The sequence below is a fragment of the Gymnogyps californianus genome, chromosome 10 (genome assembly GCF_018139145.2).
Source record: "Gymnogyps californianus isolate 813 chromosome 10, ASM1813914v2, whole genome shotgun sequence".
Taxonomy (NCBI): Eukaryota; Metazoa; Chordata; class Aves; order Accipitriformes; family Cathartidae; genus Gymnogyps; species Gymnogyps californianus.
In genome coordinates, this window is record NC_059480.1 from 2,019,897 (window position 1) to 2,039,194 (window position 19,298).

Sequence of the window (19,298 nt, forward strand, 5' to 3'; positions counted from 1 at the left end):
AAGGAGGGAAGGAGGAAGAGCCGGGCACAGGGGCAGCCAGATGGTCACCAAACCTTCTCCGGTGTGGATCCTAGGCAGCGCCACATTCAACTCCTCATCACAGACGGGTGCTTCCAACTCCACTAGGTTACTCCAGATTAATCCAGAACAGAAGACAGCAGTCACGCTGCACACAGTAAATTAAAAGCTCTGTGCCAAAACCCCGCGAGGACCATTCAGGCGATAGCAACGCAAAGGCATCGTTTGCCTGTCACATCGCTTTTGAAAGCCAAACACTCAGAAAGCGAGAAAGGGAGCAATTAAGGCTGCCGCTAATCTTGTAGTGTCCACAAAGACGGGTCTGTTGTTTTTTTATCGAGGAGGGAGTGTAAGTGCCACCAGCTTCCAGATGGCCAGCGGCCCCGCGAGGGGCTGGGACCTGCCATCACCCATCGCCACGTGGCTGACGCCTGCATCCCTGCATATCAGCACGGCTCCCTAGGAAAAGGAGCTGTTTCCCAACGCAATATTTGGGAGGGGGCAAAGGTTCGGGTTTCCTACCAAGTACACCACACCTACGTACACCCTTGAGTGTGACCATGGAGAAGACATGCTGCTCTCATGCCTTCCGTAAGGTCAACACTCATGCTTGTCTCAATCTTTTCATCTCCCCCATCCCATCACAACTTCATAGGAAAACACCCCTCGCTGCCCCAGTGACCACGGCAGGAGGAGGAGACCCCCGGAGATGCAGGAGGAGGAGACCCCTGGAGATGCAGGAGCGCCAGGACATCCATCACTGCCAGGAAGGACACCCCAGGTGGTCCCACAGGCTTCGCTTGGCTCTCCCAGCATCCCACCCCACCCCAAAAACCCAACCAGCCTGCTGCAGCCCAGCCTGGAGACCCCACGTCCCCCCTCCTTGCCCAGGGTGCTTGCACACGTGTTCGCACACGCCGGCACAGAGCAGGGGGGGAAGCCACGTTGCAGAAATAACACAGGCACACAAACAAAAGAGCACAAGCCATTAATCTGGGTGAACCGGAGGAAATGAAATCATTATGTCTGCAGCTACAACATCCCGAAGAACAAATTTCCTGCCTGGATAATAAATGGATTCTTTTGTTTCACGTTGGCCCCAGCCACGTGACTATCTTGGCCTATTCCTCATCCAAAACATCTTGCTGTATAAATACCCAGACGGGCTCAAATTTCAGCTGCTAAAAATATGTTTTAATTATAATAATATATAATAATAATAACTACCAAAAAAAAAAAAAATCTAGACCTACAGGCTCCCCTTGCCTCCTAAACAACCTCTGAAGACTTTCCAGCATGCAGGCAAGCAAACAAAAAGTCCAAAAGTTGCCAATTACAGCTGAACAGCACAAATGCAATCTTTGAAAGAAAGACCAGGCACCCAAAAGGCAGCCCTGGGTTAATGCCCGCAATAAATAACCCCTGCCAGAAAGAGAAATGATGGGTCATGAGCATTTTAAGCACCGATGGCCCAAAAGTACCTTATAAGTATCTCCAGGTGCCAGGATGGGGAACCAAAGCCACAGGGCACACCAATGACGGCTCCTGACCTCCAAGCCTTGGGGCTGTGCAGGTTTTCTTCTGAGCCAGGTTTTCTTCTGGTGGCTTTCTGATGCCTCACTAGCGCTTGGAATTTATTCGTTAGATGGATGAGGAATGCAAGTTCTGACCTCCCCTGGCTTGGCGAGGGTATTTGTCAGCTGTAGGAACAGCTCTGGGGGTCTCGAGGGATGCAGACCTCTAGGAGAGTTGCGTGAATTATTGGTTTCAACCGTTCCTTTAATCTGCAACTCCACCAGATCACTCTGTTAAAACCATTTTTGCATCTAACTACATATTTTGCTTCTGATTTCAGCTGCTTTTCGCTCGCCTTCCCAGCTTTACAAACACATAGCAAACACTGCAACAAGTTTCAAAACAAGACATGGTTTTGAATCCAAACATCAAAGCGCCTTGGTGCAAAAAGTCTAAATTGTTTGGATGTTAAAGGCAGACTTCCATGGATGGAAATGAGCTCAAAAATCCCCCCAAGCTAGCAGGCAGCTAAAGGCAGAAGTTTCAGCCAAGCCCACCCTGCCTTACTCCAAGTGAAAGGTCTCCTCGATGCAGCCCAGGAGAAGACGAGCACACTTCGGCCTCGGAAGTGGTCCCCCAGCTGCCTCTCCCTTTTATTTGGTTTTGGGGAAAGTGTCTTGGGCACAAACCCGCCTGCAGCTCCCCCTCCTCGGGGAGGTTCCTTCCTCCCATGCATGAGCATCGCCCCCGGTGAACAGGGGACAGCAAGGAGGCTTCTTCCAGAGGTTTCTGCAGAAAGGTGCATTTTTCACCCCAACACTGAAGGAAGGCACGTTGGAAAGGCCAAGATTTTTCACGGAATAGGAATTTTGTTTCTCTGCAAAATATTAGTTCAGCAGAAAATATTAAAGGGGATTAACAAAAGCAACACTCAAGCCAGCTGTTCAAAGCCCTGCTCTCAGCCCACCACCCCGTGCTCAATCCTAGCTCTTACTGACTCAGGGCTGTACTCATTCTCCATCACCCAGAGCATCCCAGAGCCAAAACCTCTTCTCTTCAATTTCAAACATAAGCAGAGAAAACCCTCATTTTGAAAGCCGGCTTCGTGCACTGCGTGAGCAGAAGTTCAATTTCATTTTCCTTTGTGGGTCATCTTTCATTTCAATTATATTTTGGATGCTGGGGAAAGTGTCCAAGCATAGCTGCTGCCTCATTTCAATCTCTTATTGTTGCTGTTTCTTCAAGGAAGGGGGGGTAAGAAAGAAGAAGAAAAAAAAAAAAGTCCTTGGAAACTAAATATTTACGCACCAACGTACACTAATCCCAGCAGACCCAAAGGTGGGAAGCCTATTTAAAAAAAAAATCCCTAATTACTTTCCCATTTTAAAGGGAATAATCTGGCGATTAGCTAGAACGCTTTACTCAAGTAATCACATATTTTTTGAAGAGGAATAATCTGCTGGCATGTGCATAGACAGGACAGGGATCCGACAATTTTTATACACTTCCCTCACGTACAGCTGCCGACAGCCAAGCAGCACGGAGGAGCCGGAGGCACAGGGGGTGGTCAGGGGGTCATTAAATGCCACCCTTGGGAGGCCACCCCTGGGACGGAGACAAAGACGGCTCGGGCAGAGATATCTTGCCGGTCCCTGGATTGCATCGCAAGGAAACCTCCTTGCTGGAAAAATGGCAACAGAGCCCCAGACACCTCGAAAGGCTATCGGTCACCTCGCAGCGATGCCCCAGGAAGCGCCCACATCCCTCCTAGCAGTGCCACAAGCGGGGAAGCGCAGCGGGTTACTAGTGCAATATGTTGATTTATCGAGAGCATCTTTCAGCCCCTTTTTGCTGATGTATTAACAAAACACATTCTCTCATCAGACAGTAAGGTGGTTTCTGCTGGCGAAAAATCTAAATAATCCAGACCAGGGGATGTATGTAAGGATTTCCAAGGTCCCCCCCGTCCACAGCAAAGCAAATAGCAGTAATTTGCTAATTAGCAACAGCCGCTCCGTTGCTCAAGAAAAGGGCTGAAGTCTTCAGGATAGGTGAAAGTTTGATTATAAGACGCGCACGGCAGATCATTTAGAAAGATAAAACCGCGTTCGCTCTGCCGCAGCCAGCTATTAAAAGTGGAGAATGTTATTTCAGGTAATAAAGAGCAAGACCTGAGGACCAGCCTGGGAATTCAAATTTACAACTTGTATCAAATTCATATGCTGTAAAACTTCACCTAGTTTATAAGTTTCTCGCCAACTTCATAAAACATGTTTTATTATTATTGTTTTCTGACTCTCCTGCCTTAATAAAATTCCTCTCCCAGCCTGTGTGGGTGTTGCATTATAAACATTTGCACTTTGATTCATTCAAGACTGAAGAAAGCTTTCAAGGTAACCTATTAGGAATACTTTAAATGTTTCAAAGACATCCCAGTTTCCCCTGAACATCGCCAAGCTTTAAAGAAATAAATAAAAATGTGCCTTGCCGCAAACCTCCTCTAAAAATCTGCTGGGCTAGTGACTCAAGAGATCGCATTTGGGAGCGACCGAGTCGCATGCCAGCCCGGCGGGGTCTGTGCTCGGCATGGGGTGAGAAAACACAGGGGTTATCGGGACACAGGGTGAGGCAGGTGCCCACCCATCGCTCCCCAAGCCCCCTTGGCAGGGAGCCCCGGGGATGCTGCCGAGGGGGTCCCACTGGTCAGAGGCAGCTGGACCATTTTCTCACAAGTTAAGGACCAGACCGTGCGAAAGTAGGGGTTTCCCCGTCCCCAGTCAGCTCCGGCAAGCAAAGCCCAGCACTGGCACACAAAGGCAGAGCCGGAGGGTGCTCTAAGCAGCATCCTTCTCAAAGCAGCCCATTTTCTCCAGCCTCGGCCAAAGCCCATTGAAGTTAATCAGCGTCTTTTTATAGCTTTCGGCAGGCTTTCGAGCAAGCCTTTCAGCGCAGCAGACTCCCGCGTGTGCGCAGTGGTGCCAGCCATTTCAGTAATAACCCACGCACAGTAGAAGCAGGGATAATAAAAGCCGATTTTTAGAAAGACGCCAAACACAATTAGCTCGCGACCTTAGAGCTCCCACCAGCCTGCATCCACCTCCTCTCCTCCGCAAGGTCAGCTTCGGCATCCGTGGGGCGGGGGGGGCATCGCCAGCCGATGGCCAGAGCTTGGGAGGGCTCTACCCAAGATGGGTCCAAAGAAAAAAGCACCGGTGCCTTTAATTCCTGCACAGCTGATGCTTTTCTCCATTTCACTGAGCAAGAGTAAGGTCACCTGGTGCAATGCACATGGCTCAAGGAGCCGCACGTCCCTCCCCAGGAAACGTGGCATAGACCTGATCCTCCTATATTGTAGTAAACCAGAAATTACTGCTTTACAGCTTCCTATCTGTTCCCAATAACACCATTATATGTGACCCTACGGTGCCTCTGTCGAGAGCCTGATGGGCTCAAACAACTTAGACCCCCACCAGCAATTTCATCTCAAGGGGCCAAGCATGGCCAGCAAAGGCCACGCATCTCCAGGGGGTTCACCCACTTGTGTGAAGCTTCTGAACAGCTTCAGCCAAACCCCACGGGCCGGGGAGCAGCTCTGCGCATCTCAGGCTCGCTTGCAGCCAGATCGTGCCCATAATTTCCAGCACTCAATAAAGGATGCAGAGACCTGGCATCGCTGCTTTAAAAATAACTACAGCAGAAGCGCAGGGATGGAGCGGCCACGCGGTGAGGGCATCTCCGTGCTGCTATGCACTGCAGGCAAACCGCACCTATGGAGCAACCTCGCAGGCACTGCGGGTGCACTGCGTGAGGCAAAGGTCCTGAACTAGTCGAAAACATTGTTAAGAAGTACTTCTGACAATGCACCAGCAATTTTGAAAAGCCAAATTTTGTTCTTTTCAGACACATTTGTTTCAAATGGAAAGCAGAGCTGATGCCTCACGGAGCACTCTGAGAGCATCCCGCTCCTGCTCTATCCCTACGTGTCCATCTCGTTCCTTGAGCATTTAGAAATACGCAGCTACAGGTGTTGGGTGAAAAAAAAACTAAAATTAAAGTACCCAGCCACCTACCAAGGCCAGCCCCCAGTTATTTCTTCAGGCCAACCCAGCCTGTCCCCAGTACATTAGGCTGTCCCCCTCCCAGCTCCCCGCAGCCGGAGGGCAGGGGGCTGCCCAGCAGGACCGGAGCAGACCCCCGCAGCCGGCCCCGTTCTCCTCCCGTCTCCCGAGGACGGCGTTTCCTTTTCAACTATTCTGCTCAGTTCCTGGTTTTCCCGGGGAAGATGTAATTCACACCCCTTCGCCTCTTCCGCGGTGATTTAATGTCTTTTGAGCAAAAAGCAATTATCCTCATATCAACAGGACCCTAGCGAGGATGATAATGAGTCGGCTCCAACCCCACGGCTAAGGAAGCGGCTGAAGCAAGTGGAGGCCTCTAGTAATCAAAGGCCCGTCCCCAGCCTCCGATTGCAAAAAAAGAAATTAAAAAAACTCCATAAAACTTCAGTCGTTGCCGTTCCCTGCTCCATCCCTCCATCTGAAGCGTATGTTTTAGCACCAGGAGAAAGGGGACCAACACCAGCCCTGGGTCCCTCCCGCTTTGCCACCCGGGTGCGTTTTGGGTGTTGCTTGCCGGCTCAGCCGCAGCATCCCACAGCAGGGAGCGGGCATGGGAGGATTGATCTTGTGCTCAAAAGCAGACATCACAGCCCTTTTTTCCCAGGTTTTGGGGCTCAAGGAGAAGCACCCCCCCATCTGGAGTCGAGCCCAGAAGGTGACAGGAAGGTGACCTGCCCTGCCCCGGGACTGGCACGCAGGGCTGGGCAAAAAAAGGTGTCCCCGTGCTCTGCCCTGCAAACGGAAAGAAAATAGGAAAAAGGAGGCAAAGACGTGGACACGCAACAGGTCTTGGGCTTTGCAGTACTGGAGAGGCTCCCCAGGAGACGGCAGAGCCAGGAGCAAAGAGCATCCAGTGCTGCCAAACACCAGGGCAGTGGGCTGAGCTGCCCTTTCCCTCAAAAAAATAAATATATAGCCAGGCAAAGACACCAAAACCCAGCTGTGTTCAAAACAATCCATGGAAGGTGCTGGTTGGGTTTGAATAATCCAAAACTTGGTGCCCGGTTGCTGCTGGGATGCGGCACACAGGGTACCGGCACATCGGAGAGGCGGGCAGGATGCGAGAAGGACTTTTCGGGAGAAAATATCATGAAACAATCCTTTAAAGTCATGATGAAACCTGCCATCTGGGATGGGAGAAAACTAAAAGCGAGGATTTCCACAGCCTCTTACCTGTTCCCAGCCACCACTTTTACTCACTGCATAACAAATTAAAGCTTAATCAGCTTCGAACACCAGTAACACTGACTGGATGCCTCCCCAGATATTAAACATTTTTGTCACTACCTTGAAAGGACTCCACCCGCTTATTACGGGGAACAACTCAGAAGAGAAAACAAGCAAATTAACGCTCACGAACTAAAACCACTCCTAACCCTCTCCTCTTCCAGGCAACTGCTTGCCTTCCAGCTGCCCCAGAAGTGGACGGCACAGAGATGCCGACCGCGGGGATGCTCTGGGGGCTGCAGGGATCGCCTGCTCTGGGGCTGCTCTCCTCCCCCTGGGAGCATCCTGCCCAAACCGGGAGCATCCCACCTGCCAGGTTTAGGTTGGAAGAGGTGAGGCTGAAGGAAAGTAGTCTTCCTCGGCCAGGGCTCAGCGCAAAGCCCCTTCCCCCTTTGAACTGTTGCCTCTGTGATTTTTCACTGCGGGGCTCCCAGCAGGAACTTATTAAAGCCAGACCAAAGCACGTATGCTTTAATAGTAATCAGGTCACCCTGGGTTGTGGGCTTAGCAGGCAAAACTATAATTATTTAGAAACATCAAGCTTAAATGCCAAAGAGTCTTAATGGAGCTGAGCTAATTTACCAATTTCAACTGAGTAACTGATTAGCTTAAAAAAAAAAAAAAACAAGAAATATCAATGATCATAGACAACAACATTTTCTTTTAACAGGTTGTTTTCTTGCAGCAATTCTCAATTGCACAAAAGGAGACCAACAACCCCCGCTAACCAAATATTATTGTAATTAAATATTCAACAGAAAGCCTCTTCAATTATTCAAAAGACTGATAACACTTGTTTATAATTGGGGTGGTGGGAGAGGTTTCCAGAAGCAGGCATTTTGCACATCGTTGGGCTCCGGTCGCAGATGCAAACCCACACGGGCAGACGGGTCGTGACATCGGCACCGGCTCCGACACGGCTCCAGCCACCGCTCCCATACCTCCTGCAGAAACCAAACTCGGGCGAGACAGATGCTTTCCAGCCCAGACGTGAGAAAACAGACCATATGGTCCACGCGGTTTCTGGATTTTTGTTATTAGACCAAAAATTTAGGGGACTAATGGCCAGTTTCCAGGTTTCACACCATTTTCCGATGGCAGCGTTATTCCCCCAACAGAGAACTGGGAAGAAAAGCAGACCCCAGTGTATCATTATAATTCACTAAGCGGCATTACCATAGGAAATTACAAATTAGCTTTTCAGCAAAGGATACGGGGATATTTAGATTAGCTATAGAGAAACTACAGAACCTTTCAGTCCATTTATCAAAGCTCTCGTAGCTCCAACTTCCAGGGAAATGAAACAATAATAAATATTGAGCAGGGAAAGTTAATCTCCGCTGAACGCGCTTTAATAATTCAAAAGTTATGAGAAATAAATAAATAAAGCACAGACCCTTTAGCTCCTACAAACACACGTCCCGTTTTTCTCACCATTTCTCATGATGTGACTGTGGAAAATGGATGGTGACCAAAAAAAAAACCCAAACCCCAAAAAATCAGCTGTGGCTGGGAGCAACCACATTTACAGTGCAGGAGGGAGCCCATCCACATCTGCCACTTATCTGGAAAGCTGTAGAGCTCATTTGAGCTACAGTTTGCTATCGTTGTCGCCAAGGAAAGGGCTGTGTTGCCTCTACCTGCTACTGGGTGGTATCTGCATCAGCCCCGTGTCCGCTTCCTCCCCTGCACACTCCCAAGCAGCCTCTCAAGCCTCTCGCTTTTGGAAAGACTGTATTTTTAGCCCCTAAAAGGGGCTGTGCAATAACCAGCTCAGTGTCCCGGGGCCACCCGAGGTCCCAGCTCTCTCCTGATGCTGCTCTGACATCGCTCCGACATCGCTCCATCCCTTTCTGCGTGTTTCTGCTCCCGCAGCAACCTCGGCCGAGAGGGGAAAGCGAGGAGGGATGCCGGGGGGTCAGCCGGCAGAAGCACCCTCCATTCACAGGTGGACCACAATGCATCTGAATGTCTTCCAGATTCACATTCATTTGCCATTCCCATCACCCAGCACCATTTTGCAAGGTGCTCTCGCTCACCAGTGGACCCGAATTCCCACCACGTGGGTTATCTGCACCACTTCCATCACACTGGCTCCAGCGACCTCCCTAAGCGACACGCACTCCGGCTTCCTAACGTTACAACCGAGGCTATGCCTTTCCAAATTCCTACCCAGCAAATATCCAAGCTTAACATTTGCCTTGCGCAAGTATTCATGCGTGCAACGCTTGATAGCTCGAATGTTTGCAGAAAGAGAACAAGGTCAAATTGAAATGCGCTTTCAAATTCTAATGAATATTTGGGGAAAACATTCCCTCCCCCAACCCCAACTATTTACTCAGCCTTGCTGTGCTGTTAAACAACTGCTTATATCAACCGTGTCTGTTTAGAGGGAACAGAGTGCTGCAGCACCCTTCGGGCAATATCATACAAGTTTGAGGCTCCTGCATGAAGCCATTTCCATGCCAGGGTACGATGAGCTCGTACCCACAGCTGGAAGAGATAAAAAAAAAAAAAGCTTCCTCAAGCTAGCTGTATCTCAGACGAAGCGGTGCAGCGCACACCACAGGCATTACAAGAGCAGCACTCCGCGAGCCTCAGCCTTGCTCCAAGCATCTCCTCCATCAGCCTCATCCCACGGCACTCCCGCTGCACCAGGGACCAGCATCTCCAAGACTTTGCTGACCTGAGTAGCATCGAGTTACCCATTGCCCAAGGCACTGTTTTCCCCTTTTCACCAAATCTGAGTATTTCTTTAGCTTGCAAAACCCATCTCTGCTAGAAACATCTATTATTCAGCACCGTGGCCTGGATCCAGAGCCAGACGACCGCATTCAGGCTACTTCATCATCAAACATTGATATTTTCTTCTGATTTTTAAGGCCGGTGGAAGGTTTTTGCTCTGTCCTGTTGTGTCAGGAGCTGCACCCGGGATGGGCGAGAGGCCACCTTCCAAACCCCCCTGGTAGCTCATGCCACAGCAGACAGGGCCACTAAACACATGGGAGCACAGGGCAGCAACCCAATTTCCATGCAGAGACGGTGAGCAGAAAGAGCAGAAAAATAAATATATTTATCCCAGACCCCACCTTCTCCACGCCTGCCTTTCACAGAGCTCCTTCAGGACCCTGATTTGCATTAACTGCTCCAAGACCATCTTCAGCGTCAAATAAATACTAATAACGACAGCCCAACAGGCAGGCTTTCCATTTGCAGCGCTGCTTTTCTGATCTCTCCATCATTGCCGGCGCTCGTTTTCATCTCTAACAGGCTTCCTGAGCCGAGCCGCCAGAGCACTGTAAGTTATTCAACTTTCGGCTGCACTATGTCCGGGGAAAGTGAAATTCAAAGCTTTAATTAAAGCGAAAAATAAATCAAGACCTTCACCTTAAGGAAGGAGACCAACATGAAACTGAGATGCAGGTGAAGTTGCCCACGAGACGTGTTCGAGCAGGACCGCCGCCAATTCAGGGACAGCCATACCACGGCCATCTCTGCCACGAGTTGAGCCGCGTTTACGCATCCCAGGGACAAAAATGCCTCTTTTCAGGTTTTCCAGCACTTTGTCACACTGCATGGTGTGAGCCACCGAGGTCACCTGCAGCTTCAGGCCAGCCGGACCTTCGGAGACACCGGGACATTGCCTTCACCTCCATCTCTGAGCCCGAAGCACGAGGGAAACGAGAAGGGAGAAGGAAGACTGAGGCAAGGCATAATGAGTCAGTGATACCAGCAATTAGTCAAAAAAAAAAAAAGCAACACAGGCATCTGCAGTCTCAGGCCCCTTTTCCATGACTTGACAAAACGCTTTCCCTTCAGGCTGACAAGATCTGGGCTCACTCGTCGTGCCAAGAATAACGTTCATCCCCTTAGGGTTTGGTTTTTTTTTTTTTCCCCCAGATAGTTTGTGCAAAAAAAAGTAAAAGTAAAGGCATGGCCGGATACTAGCACTTGCAAATTCCCGTGCAGGATACTAGCACTTGCAAATTCTCTCTTGAAAGACTTATTTCTAGCTTCTCCTTGAAAACCGCTCTGCTCCGGTTGAAGCAGCTGGGCCAAAGGTGGAAGCCCACGTAGTGGCAGTGATAGGAAGGGCGGCGCGGTGGCCGCCAGCTCTCAGCCTGCTCGGCGCAGGCACCGCTCCGGCGCCTGGCGGAAGCGGAGGAAGCCCGAAGGATGCCTGCAACAGATGTGTGCATCCCGAGCCAAAACGGGAGGAGAGAGGGCACCCGGGGCGGGCGGCACGCAAGGAGCAGGAGCCAGGGACGTCGCTCTCGAACCAAAGCCCCATCCCCAGTCCTCTCCCGGGCTGCGGTTCCAAAGGCCAGGCAGGCAAGCGAGCGGATAAGCACGGGAAGCAAAACCAAACTGGATCCGCCAGCCCCGAGCAGGGCTTTCCACCTCCCTCTCCGTGCTATGCTTATCGTGATGCTGCAAGCAGCAATACAGGAGACGGAGAGAAAAAACTGGTTTTTAAAAGAGCAGGCGTGAGGCAGGGAGATGATGGATAGGTAAGCAGGCAGGCAGATTAAACAGCATATGTGGAGGAGCTGCACCAAAATGGACATCAGCCCCATCTGACCTACCGACACCTCAAACTCCGACAGCTCCTGAGTTAAAACGTATAACGTCGGCCCATTACCACCCTCTCTATATGCTAAATGTGATTATATTTGGTTCAGCTAACACGAGAGAGAGCACGCGAGCGGCTCCTGAGTGATTGCAGGGTGTGGGAGAGACGGAGTATTTGTTCCTGTCATCTTCTCACGTCCCTCTTCCTCTTCACAAGCCACAAAAAAAAATAAAAAATTACTATAAACGTCCAGGTGTCCAGCAGAAAACGGTCAGCTAAGCCACAGGATTTGGTAAAAATCAAGTAACCATAAGAAAACTCAGATAAGCGACTTTGCTATCTTCAGGTTCGCGTGCCGCAGGCAATGAGTTAGCAAGGTTTTATGGAGGATAAAGAGAGATGTTTGCAGGCAGCCCCGACCCTGACCCCGGCTGCATCTTCCTCCCCCTCCAACCAGGTCCAGACACCCAAACATCTCCCCCCCGCCATCCCGGAAAAAAGACTTTTTGTCTCGATGGCTGATTTGGGATGCAGGGAGCCATCCCTCTCTCAGCAGCTTCTGCAGCCCGTGGTAGAGCCGGGCTCCAGCCGTGGCTTTGCCTTGCTGCGGGAGAGGGCTGCCGGCAAAACCGGTCTCACGGCTGCTCCAGGGGGAAAGCCAGACCCCAGGGTAGGTCAGGCTCTAGGAGATGCTTCAGCTCGGTTAGAGAAACCCACGTTTCGATCTAGCAAATTCAACCTCTGCACCAGGAGGATCCATAAGATTTAAATAAGCTCCATAAAAAGGTGTTTTCTTTATACGACCATGCCAGGAGACTGTCGCCTCAACTCCAAATCAGATTCAATTGCTCTGCCTCAGAAATTCCCCGTCCAAAATTTTCCCTTAAATCTGAGATCTCTCCCAGGATACTACTTTACTATCCAAGTAATTTCCTCGGCAGAGTAGAAATAACACCGCTCTTCAACAGGTTCGGTCCCGGGCAGAGATGCTGGCTCTGCCAGCCGAGCACGTGCTCCCAGGGGTGGCTCGGGGCAAGCTGGGGAAGACCCTGCGTGACACCCAGGAGCGCGCTCGGACAGGGACCGAGCCGAGGTCTCCCAGCCAGCCGCAATTTCAGCAGTCCCTCAAGCAGCTGACGCTGCAAACGCCGGCTAGCGAAGTACTGCTAACAGGTCTTGCATCTTCACGTGTGGCTTCGCAACCGAGCAAACACGCGCCTGTTTGCATCACGCTTAGGCAAGGCATCAGCATTTCCACCTCAAGTTATTTCTACAGAGATGCAATGAGGGAGGAAGCCCGAGAAATGAGAAAAGCAAATGCCTGGTCCAGCCAAAAGCCGGTGGGAAGCAGACGCCACAGCAAGTGGGCCTGCCCACCACGATCTGGCAGACACGCTTGTGAGCGGAGGGCTACCATGGCCAACACTGCTCCCACCCCATCAGAGACCATCGCAGCAGCGTTTCGGCTCCTGAATCGGCTCCGTGCTGCCTGGAGCTGAGCCGCTGATCTCCAGCCAGCTCTGTCAGCTTCCAGTTCAGCCACAACCATGCTCACATTAGCTAAATTCCCCCAAGGAGGGGCCAAGCCCCACGCCAGCTAGCAGCTTGGTTCGTCCGCGAGACCCCGTGCATCATCTCTCCGCAACCACAACTTGGTTGTCTCCTAACAAGCGAGGGGCTGCACCACATCCCCTGCTCGCAGCCACTGCTCAAGTGCTGGGCAACCCCTGCCACAAACCCTTTCGCCCCCGTTGTACCGGGGGAAAAAAAAGGAGGCAGCAGCAAAATAAAGGAAAAAAAAATAAAAGCAATACTTCCAAAAGCCATGCCGGCCACAGAGCAGCGATGCACCACCAACCCCAGCGAGCCTGTGGTGACCTGGTGGTCCTGCCAGGCCCACCGCCCAGAGGCTGGGTCTCAGCTGCGGGCACCGTCCCGGTGCACAGCGAGTCCCACGACCGGGTGGGTGACAGGGAAAAGACTTTAGCCCAAGGGCACGAACCTTGCTGAAGGGATGGCCACGCATCTGCCCCGTGGCCCCACCAACGGGCCAAGCATCTCCTGGCCCAGTCCCACCCAAGGGAAGGAAACCCCCTGCCCACACCTCCCGGTGCACCCATCCTCGTCTTCCACAAAGCTCTCCTGAGCTCCCACGGGTGTTGGGAGGCACGGAAGGAGGAAGATAGCCAGAGGCAGTCCTCTGCGCAGCCACGGCTCCTGGACGCGTCCCCCACCGCGACCCCGGGGAGGGGATCCAGAGAGGACCCTGGAGGTGTCCCCCACCGCAACCGCGGGCAGTGCTCTGCCGGGGAGCCGCCCGTCCCGCGCAGATCCGGACGGCTTTCCCGAGAGCTGGAAAACCCCCTGCCCCTTCCCGAGGCCACCCACGGCCCGTGGGCGAGCCCCGGGCTGCCAGCACCGCCTGCGGGCCGGTTCCCCCGGGCTGCGGGAGGACGGCTGGCACAACCGGCCGGTGTCAAGGGTAGCTCCGCGCTCCCTGAAGCGGACGGGCACCGTGCCGGGAGCCAGCCCCGCGCCGGTTTGCAGCCCCCGGTACGCTGCACGGCGGGGGAGCCGGTTCCCCGGCTGGTCCCCGGTTGCAGACGCCGCGGGTGGCGCTCCCAGCCCACGCGTGCCGCGGCGGGCGCAGGGACCCGCGGCTCAGCGTCCCACCCTCCTCCCGCCGTTCCGGTCCCGCCTCACCTTCCACAGCGGCCGCGGCGGCGGCCAGGCAGAGCAGCACCACCAGATCCGCAGCCATCGCCTCCCCGGGCCCCGCGCGTCGCTGCTCCGCAGGCGTCAGCCGCTACCGGCGGGCGGCCGTGAGCGGGCATGGGGGTGCGTCCGCGGGCCGGGCCGGGCCGGGGCAGGGCGGGCCGCGCCGGGGCCGGGGCCGCGGGACGGGACGGGACCGCGCCGCCTCCCCGCGCCGCCCGGGTCACATCGCCGCCGCGAGTGGGGCGCGCGGCCACGCCGCCGCCGGCCCCCGCCGCCGCCCGGCCCCTCCCCCGCCGCCGGCCCGCCAATCCCCGCGACGCGCCCCGCCCCCGCCCCGCCCCCGCCCGCCGCGCGCTGCCGTCCGAAGGGGGACGGCGCCCCCTGGCGGCCCGCCACCGCCCGCCGCCCCCCCCCCCCCCCCCCCCCCCCCCCCCCCCCCCCCACCTTTCCCCCCCCCTCAGCGGGACCCCCGACGGGGCTGACCCTGAGCCCGCACCGCAGGGCCCCGGGGAGGGGGCGAACCGGGAGCCGGCTGGCTCAGGCCGCCGCAACCCAGTTCCCCTCTTTCGCCCCCCACAAGGAAGCTGGAGCAAACAGGCAGCCCCATACCGAGGCGGGCCCCCTGGCCCCCCAAAACATGGCTGCTCCCACCTCAGGCTGAGAACGCAGCGGCCACACAAGTCAATGCGGGGGTCTCCTCAGCCTCTTGCCTTCTCCCGGCACCCTCACCATTTGCAGGGCGAGATGGGCACCTGGGAGCAGAGGAGCAGCGGGCTGCCCTCCCTTGCTCAGGAGGCACCCCAGCCCTCAGCATCCCTCTGCCAGCACCCCTGTCACCGCCAGCCCAAGGCTCCTGCCCCCGAGGCCACCCGCACCCAGGGCGATGTCCTCGCACCCACGAGCCTTTGGCAGCGTGGGACGTCACCCCTGCGCAGCTGGGAGCGATTTACACCCGCAGCCGCTGAAAGGAGCCCTCCAGAAGGAGACTCACCCCGTCCCCCTCATCCCATGCACCGCGCCAAGCCAGCTCTGGTTGCCCTTCCCGGGGCTCAGCATCCCCCTTAGCACCTCTCCCCCAACCAGGCAGCCGCTTCACCCAGCGCGAAGCTGACCCCATCCCTCCCTCCTGCCAGGTTCGTGCATCCCAGCACGTGCAGGAGTGGGGAAAAAAAAGTGAGGGCAAGGAAGGCAGCAAGGGCTCATTCCGGTCACGGTCGTCCGCCTGCAGCCAGGGAGCGTGTCTGCTGCCGCGGCGGGACCAGCGACCCCGCAGAGGTACCGAGCACTGGAAAATCATCAGCTTTTCAGTGAAAGAGTGCGCAAAAAAATATTCAGCGGTGCCACGGGAACGAGAGTTTTCTTTTGCGGTCGTGCAAAATATATTTCAAGCAGCTCCTATTCAGCTGAGCAAATAACAGAAAAAATTGCCAAGAACCTTCTGGCTAAGTTTTAAGGAAATTTGCTTTCATCTTGACAACGCTTCTTCATTTCCTTCCCATCAATATCTCAGCAATCCAGTTTACTCACTCAGAGGATCACAGAAAGAAAACTGTGAAGTAAATGTCAGTATTATTTGCATCTTTATCCAGTCTGCCACAAAAGCAACACCATGTTATTTATCTGATCTAGCACAACTCAGTAACAGCTCAAGTATAGAATATTCATGATGTGCAAAGCAAAAAAATGTTAATCGTTTGAAAATACAAGAGGCGAAGAGCTGAGCCTGTGAGTTATCCAGAGAACTGCCTCAGTTGTTTTTTTTTTTTCCCAAAATAATTGTTATCAACTGAAAAACTTGCATTCAGAAACTAACGTTTGACCAAAAAAAGCCTGACAATTTTTGCATGGGGAAAAAAATAATACATCAATATTCTTCTGATTTCTTTTCAGCTGGCCAAAGAGTTGGCTGCGCTGGGTAAAAGCCAGCTGTGTTTGTTCAAAAAGCTTTCTATTCTGTCAGCCTTGCTCCGAGTAGTCTCTGAACACCAATGCTTCGCTTCTCCTGGAGGAAGCGGCTCAGAAAAAGCCTCTTCCCCGTGTTGCCATCCGGAGGGCGGGTGCGGGAAGGTGGCAGCATCGTGCCACAGGGCCACTCTTTCTTGCTCACCTGATGGGATTGTGGTCACCAGCTGCCCCAGAGCGGTCACAGAGACCATGCCCGCCAGCGGCCCCTTGGAGGAAGCACCAAGGACATTAAAGCCGGCTGGTTTTTTGGCACATTTTGCTCCGTTTTCCCCCTCTGAGCCGGCCATCAGTGGGAGGACTCTCCCCCAGCACCCTATCCATCCCAAGGTCCCCACCCTAGGACCAGCAGGCCACCAGTGAGGTCCCATCTCACTTGTTTCTCCCCAGGACCCCACGTCCCAGAGCTGCCACTGGCTCCCAGCAGAGCAAAAGGCCCCGAACCCCAGGCAAAAAAGAGCAGCATGCTGTGGCTCTCAGCAAGCACCCTGCAGAAGGCAAAACCACCCCTCCTGGCCACGAGTACCCTCCAGCCCTGCCCACCAGGCACCCGTGCAGGAAGGACATGGGGCAAAGACCTGCAAAGAGCACTAACAGCCTCCGGGAAGGCTTTCAGCAGCCCCATGCCCGGTGAGCATGGCCGATCCCTCTGTTCCCCAGGCGTGCAGCCGGCAGCGCATCGAGATGGCGGCAGTCAGCTGCCAGAATTAGCTCTGTCTTAATTAACAGGTTTGCCTTTGTTCTCTGATGATGCTTCAGGCGACGCCAAACCCTTTCTGGAGGATGAAGATCTGGGATCCCAGCGAAAGGAAACATCAAGAGTTATCATACGCCGCGGCACAGATCTCCTCCTCAAAAATCCTTTGAAACAGCTTTTGGGACCAAAGGTGTCACAGCCTGTGACTGTCCCCGTCCTCCCCCACCACACTGCACGGGCTGCGAAGGGACCGGCTGAAGCACAAAGACGAATCCCACCTGGCCGCCCCTGTGCACGCGGTGGTGGCAACCACGCTGCGAGGGGGGCTCTGGAGAGGTCACCCCAAATCCTTTCAGCTGCAAAGTGGCAAGCCCAAGCCCTGGGAGCCTGACACCTCCTGCGACATGAGGTGCATCACCCAGAGGGTGACCAAGTCTCCTGTCCTGCACCAGAGCTACCGCCCAGCTCAGACCGGGGGGCTCGCTGGGAAGGTGCCCTTGGTGGCAGGAGGTCCCCGGCAAGCCGCTCGCTAACATAGGAGCGGCTCAGAGCAGGCACAGAGGTCAAACAAGCCTTCCCCTGCATCAGCCCCGCAGAGCAGAGGAGCTGGCAGAGGACACAGGAGCCTCCCCTAGCCAGAATAAGCACAGGCGCTAAAGCAGCCATGACGCTCCCGGTTTATTTTCTAAGCTGAGGCCAGGCCTGCGGGGAGGGCAGGAAGATTTCCGCACAGCGCAGAAGCCATCCTCAGCAGTGGTCTCACATCCCTAATCCTTCCAAGGCAGCGCAGGCTGCTCCCGGCAGCTTGCCTGTGCATTAATTGCAGAGAAAAAGCATGCACCTACAGCATCCTCCCAGAAGCCAAAGCCGAGGAGCTGATAAATCCTCTCCCTGATAAGAAAAGCAGATTCCGTCAATTTTCCAGCATTTCAGACTTGTCTAGCGTGCCGCAACACACGAGTCGGGTGAGACAGGAAAGCAGGGGCGATGCTGGTGAGCAGCATGCAGCCCCTGCAGCACCGCCTGCACGGTTGAACCCCCTCCTGCGAGTCCGAATAAATGTAATATGATGTAATAACATTAATTAGCACCAGTAAACGCTTGGTGTATTCAGGGCACAACTCAGTCACTTGGCACAGCGCAGTCCAAACTGCTTACTGTACTCCGAGGAGAAATAACCTCAGGGAGACTTTTGGACTTAAAATACCATAGGGAAACTAAAGGGAGGGAGAGAAGTTATTCTCCTCTTCAGGCATTCACAGAAAATTCAAGTATCTTATCAGAGCAGAAGTAGAAGCTGTAGGAAGGACGACTCCTTTGTCATGTGAACAATTTGAGGACTAAATTGAAGCGAGACGTGAAGAAAAAGTAGGTGAGATGAAGGTTAATTTGGCAACCGGAGTGAGAACAGAGGGAGCTAGGGTATGGAAGAGTCTATTAATTCCCTGGGCAAAAGAGAGATGCAGTCAGAGCTGGGACTCAGAGTAACTCCCCGCACAGTAGCAAAAGATAAATTGCAAGTTCTTCTTGTGGAATATTCTGTTTATTAAGTACAGAAATAGGAGACAGTCAAGTGCCAAGTGCCTCGAGCCTCTCGGCGCCCGAGAACGTATTAATCACTACACACGATTGAACAAAAGATGAGAGCGGTATTAGGCAGGCTCTGGTGCGACACCAGGCACCATATAACGCAATGGACCTGCAGCTTTCTCCACTCCGCGCTGCCACCAGCTACCGAGGCAGGGAAGGCGCCTGCTCCTCTAGCAATGGACGGCAGGACAACCTTTCTCTGCAGGACAAGGTAAAGATCAGTGAGTTCTCCTCTTAGGAGCAAAAAAATTCACTTTGATTTCATAGATGCTGCAATTTCTGCTTCTCAGGTTTTCCCTTTAATTGGGTTTTTCAGGGTGGTTGCACGTCCCAGTAGACGTGCTGGCTGCAGGACGACACAAGCGCAGATCAGGCATGCTACTTGCTCCGCGTTTTTCCTTTTTTCCAGTCTCTCCAGGTGGAAGGATCTCTTTGTTCCCTTTGAAGGCAGAGGATTAACAAAGGCAAATGCAAAAGAGAAAAACAAAAACTCCTTTGTCTGAGGATGGATGACATCTTTTTATCTGTTTCTAATCTGGCTTCAGCTTTCATTTCTTTAGGACCAAAAAAAAAATCTGAAGATTAAATTTTATGCCAAGGCAAGCTATAAGAAGTGACAGAAACACTCCGTCTCAGGGTCTCGCTGGCTCTGTGAAGTCAGAGCGTTCGCGGTGAAGAAAGCAAAATATAGACAGACAAACACTTTCAATGGAGATTTAAAATAAAAACTCTTCTCATGTTCCGAATGCAAAAGCTACAGAAAAATACGTCTCACCTCCAAGGAAATTTCATTATCTTGAAGCAAAATGCAATTTATCTTTGGAAGCTTTAAAAAAAAACGGGGAGGGGAACTTGCCACGCGAGTTGCACTTTATCACGG

At 53.3% G+C, this 19,298-nt stretch overlaps 1 protein-coding gene across 1 annotated transcript in view; it reads right to left on the reverse strand.

The window, feature by feature from the left end:
- EPHB1 (EPH receptor B1) overlaps positions 1–14,268 on the reverse strand; it is a 75,058-nt gene extending 60,790 nt beyond the window's left edge. Inside the window, exon 1 of the mRNA XM_050902193.1 lies at positions 14,155–14,268. Within this exon, the coding sequence (XP_050758150.1) occupies positions 14,155–14,212 (58 nt within the window). The 5' untranslated portion in view covers positions 14,213–14,268. The remainder of the gene's footprint in view (positions 1–14,154) is intronic.
- Between the last annotated feature and the right edge of the window lie 5,030 nt (positions 14,269–19,298).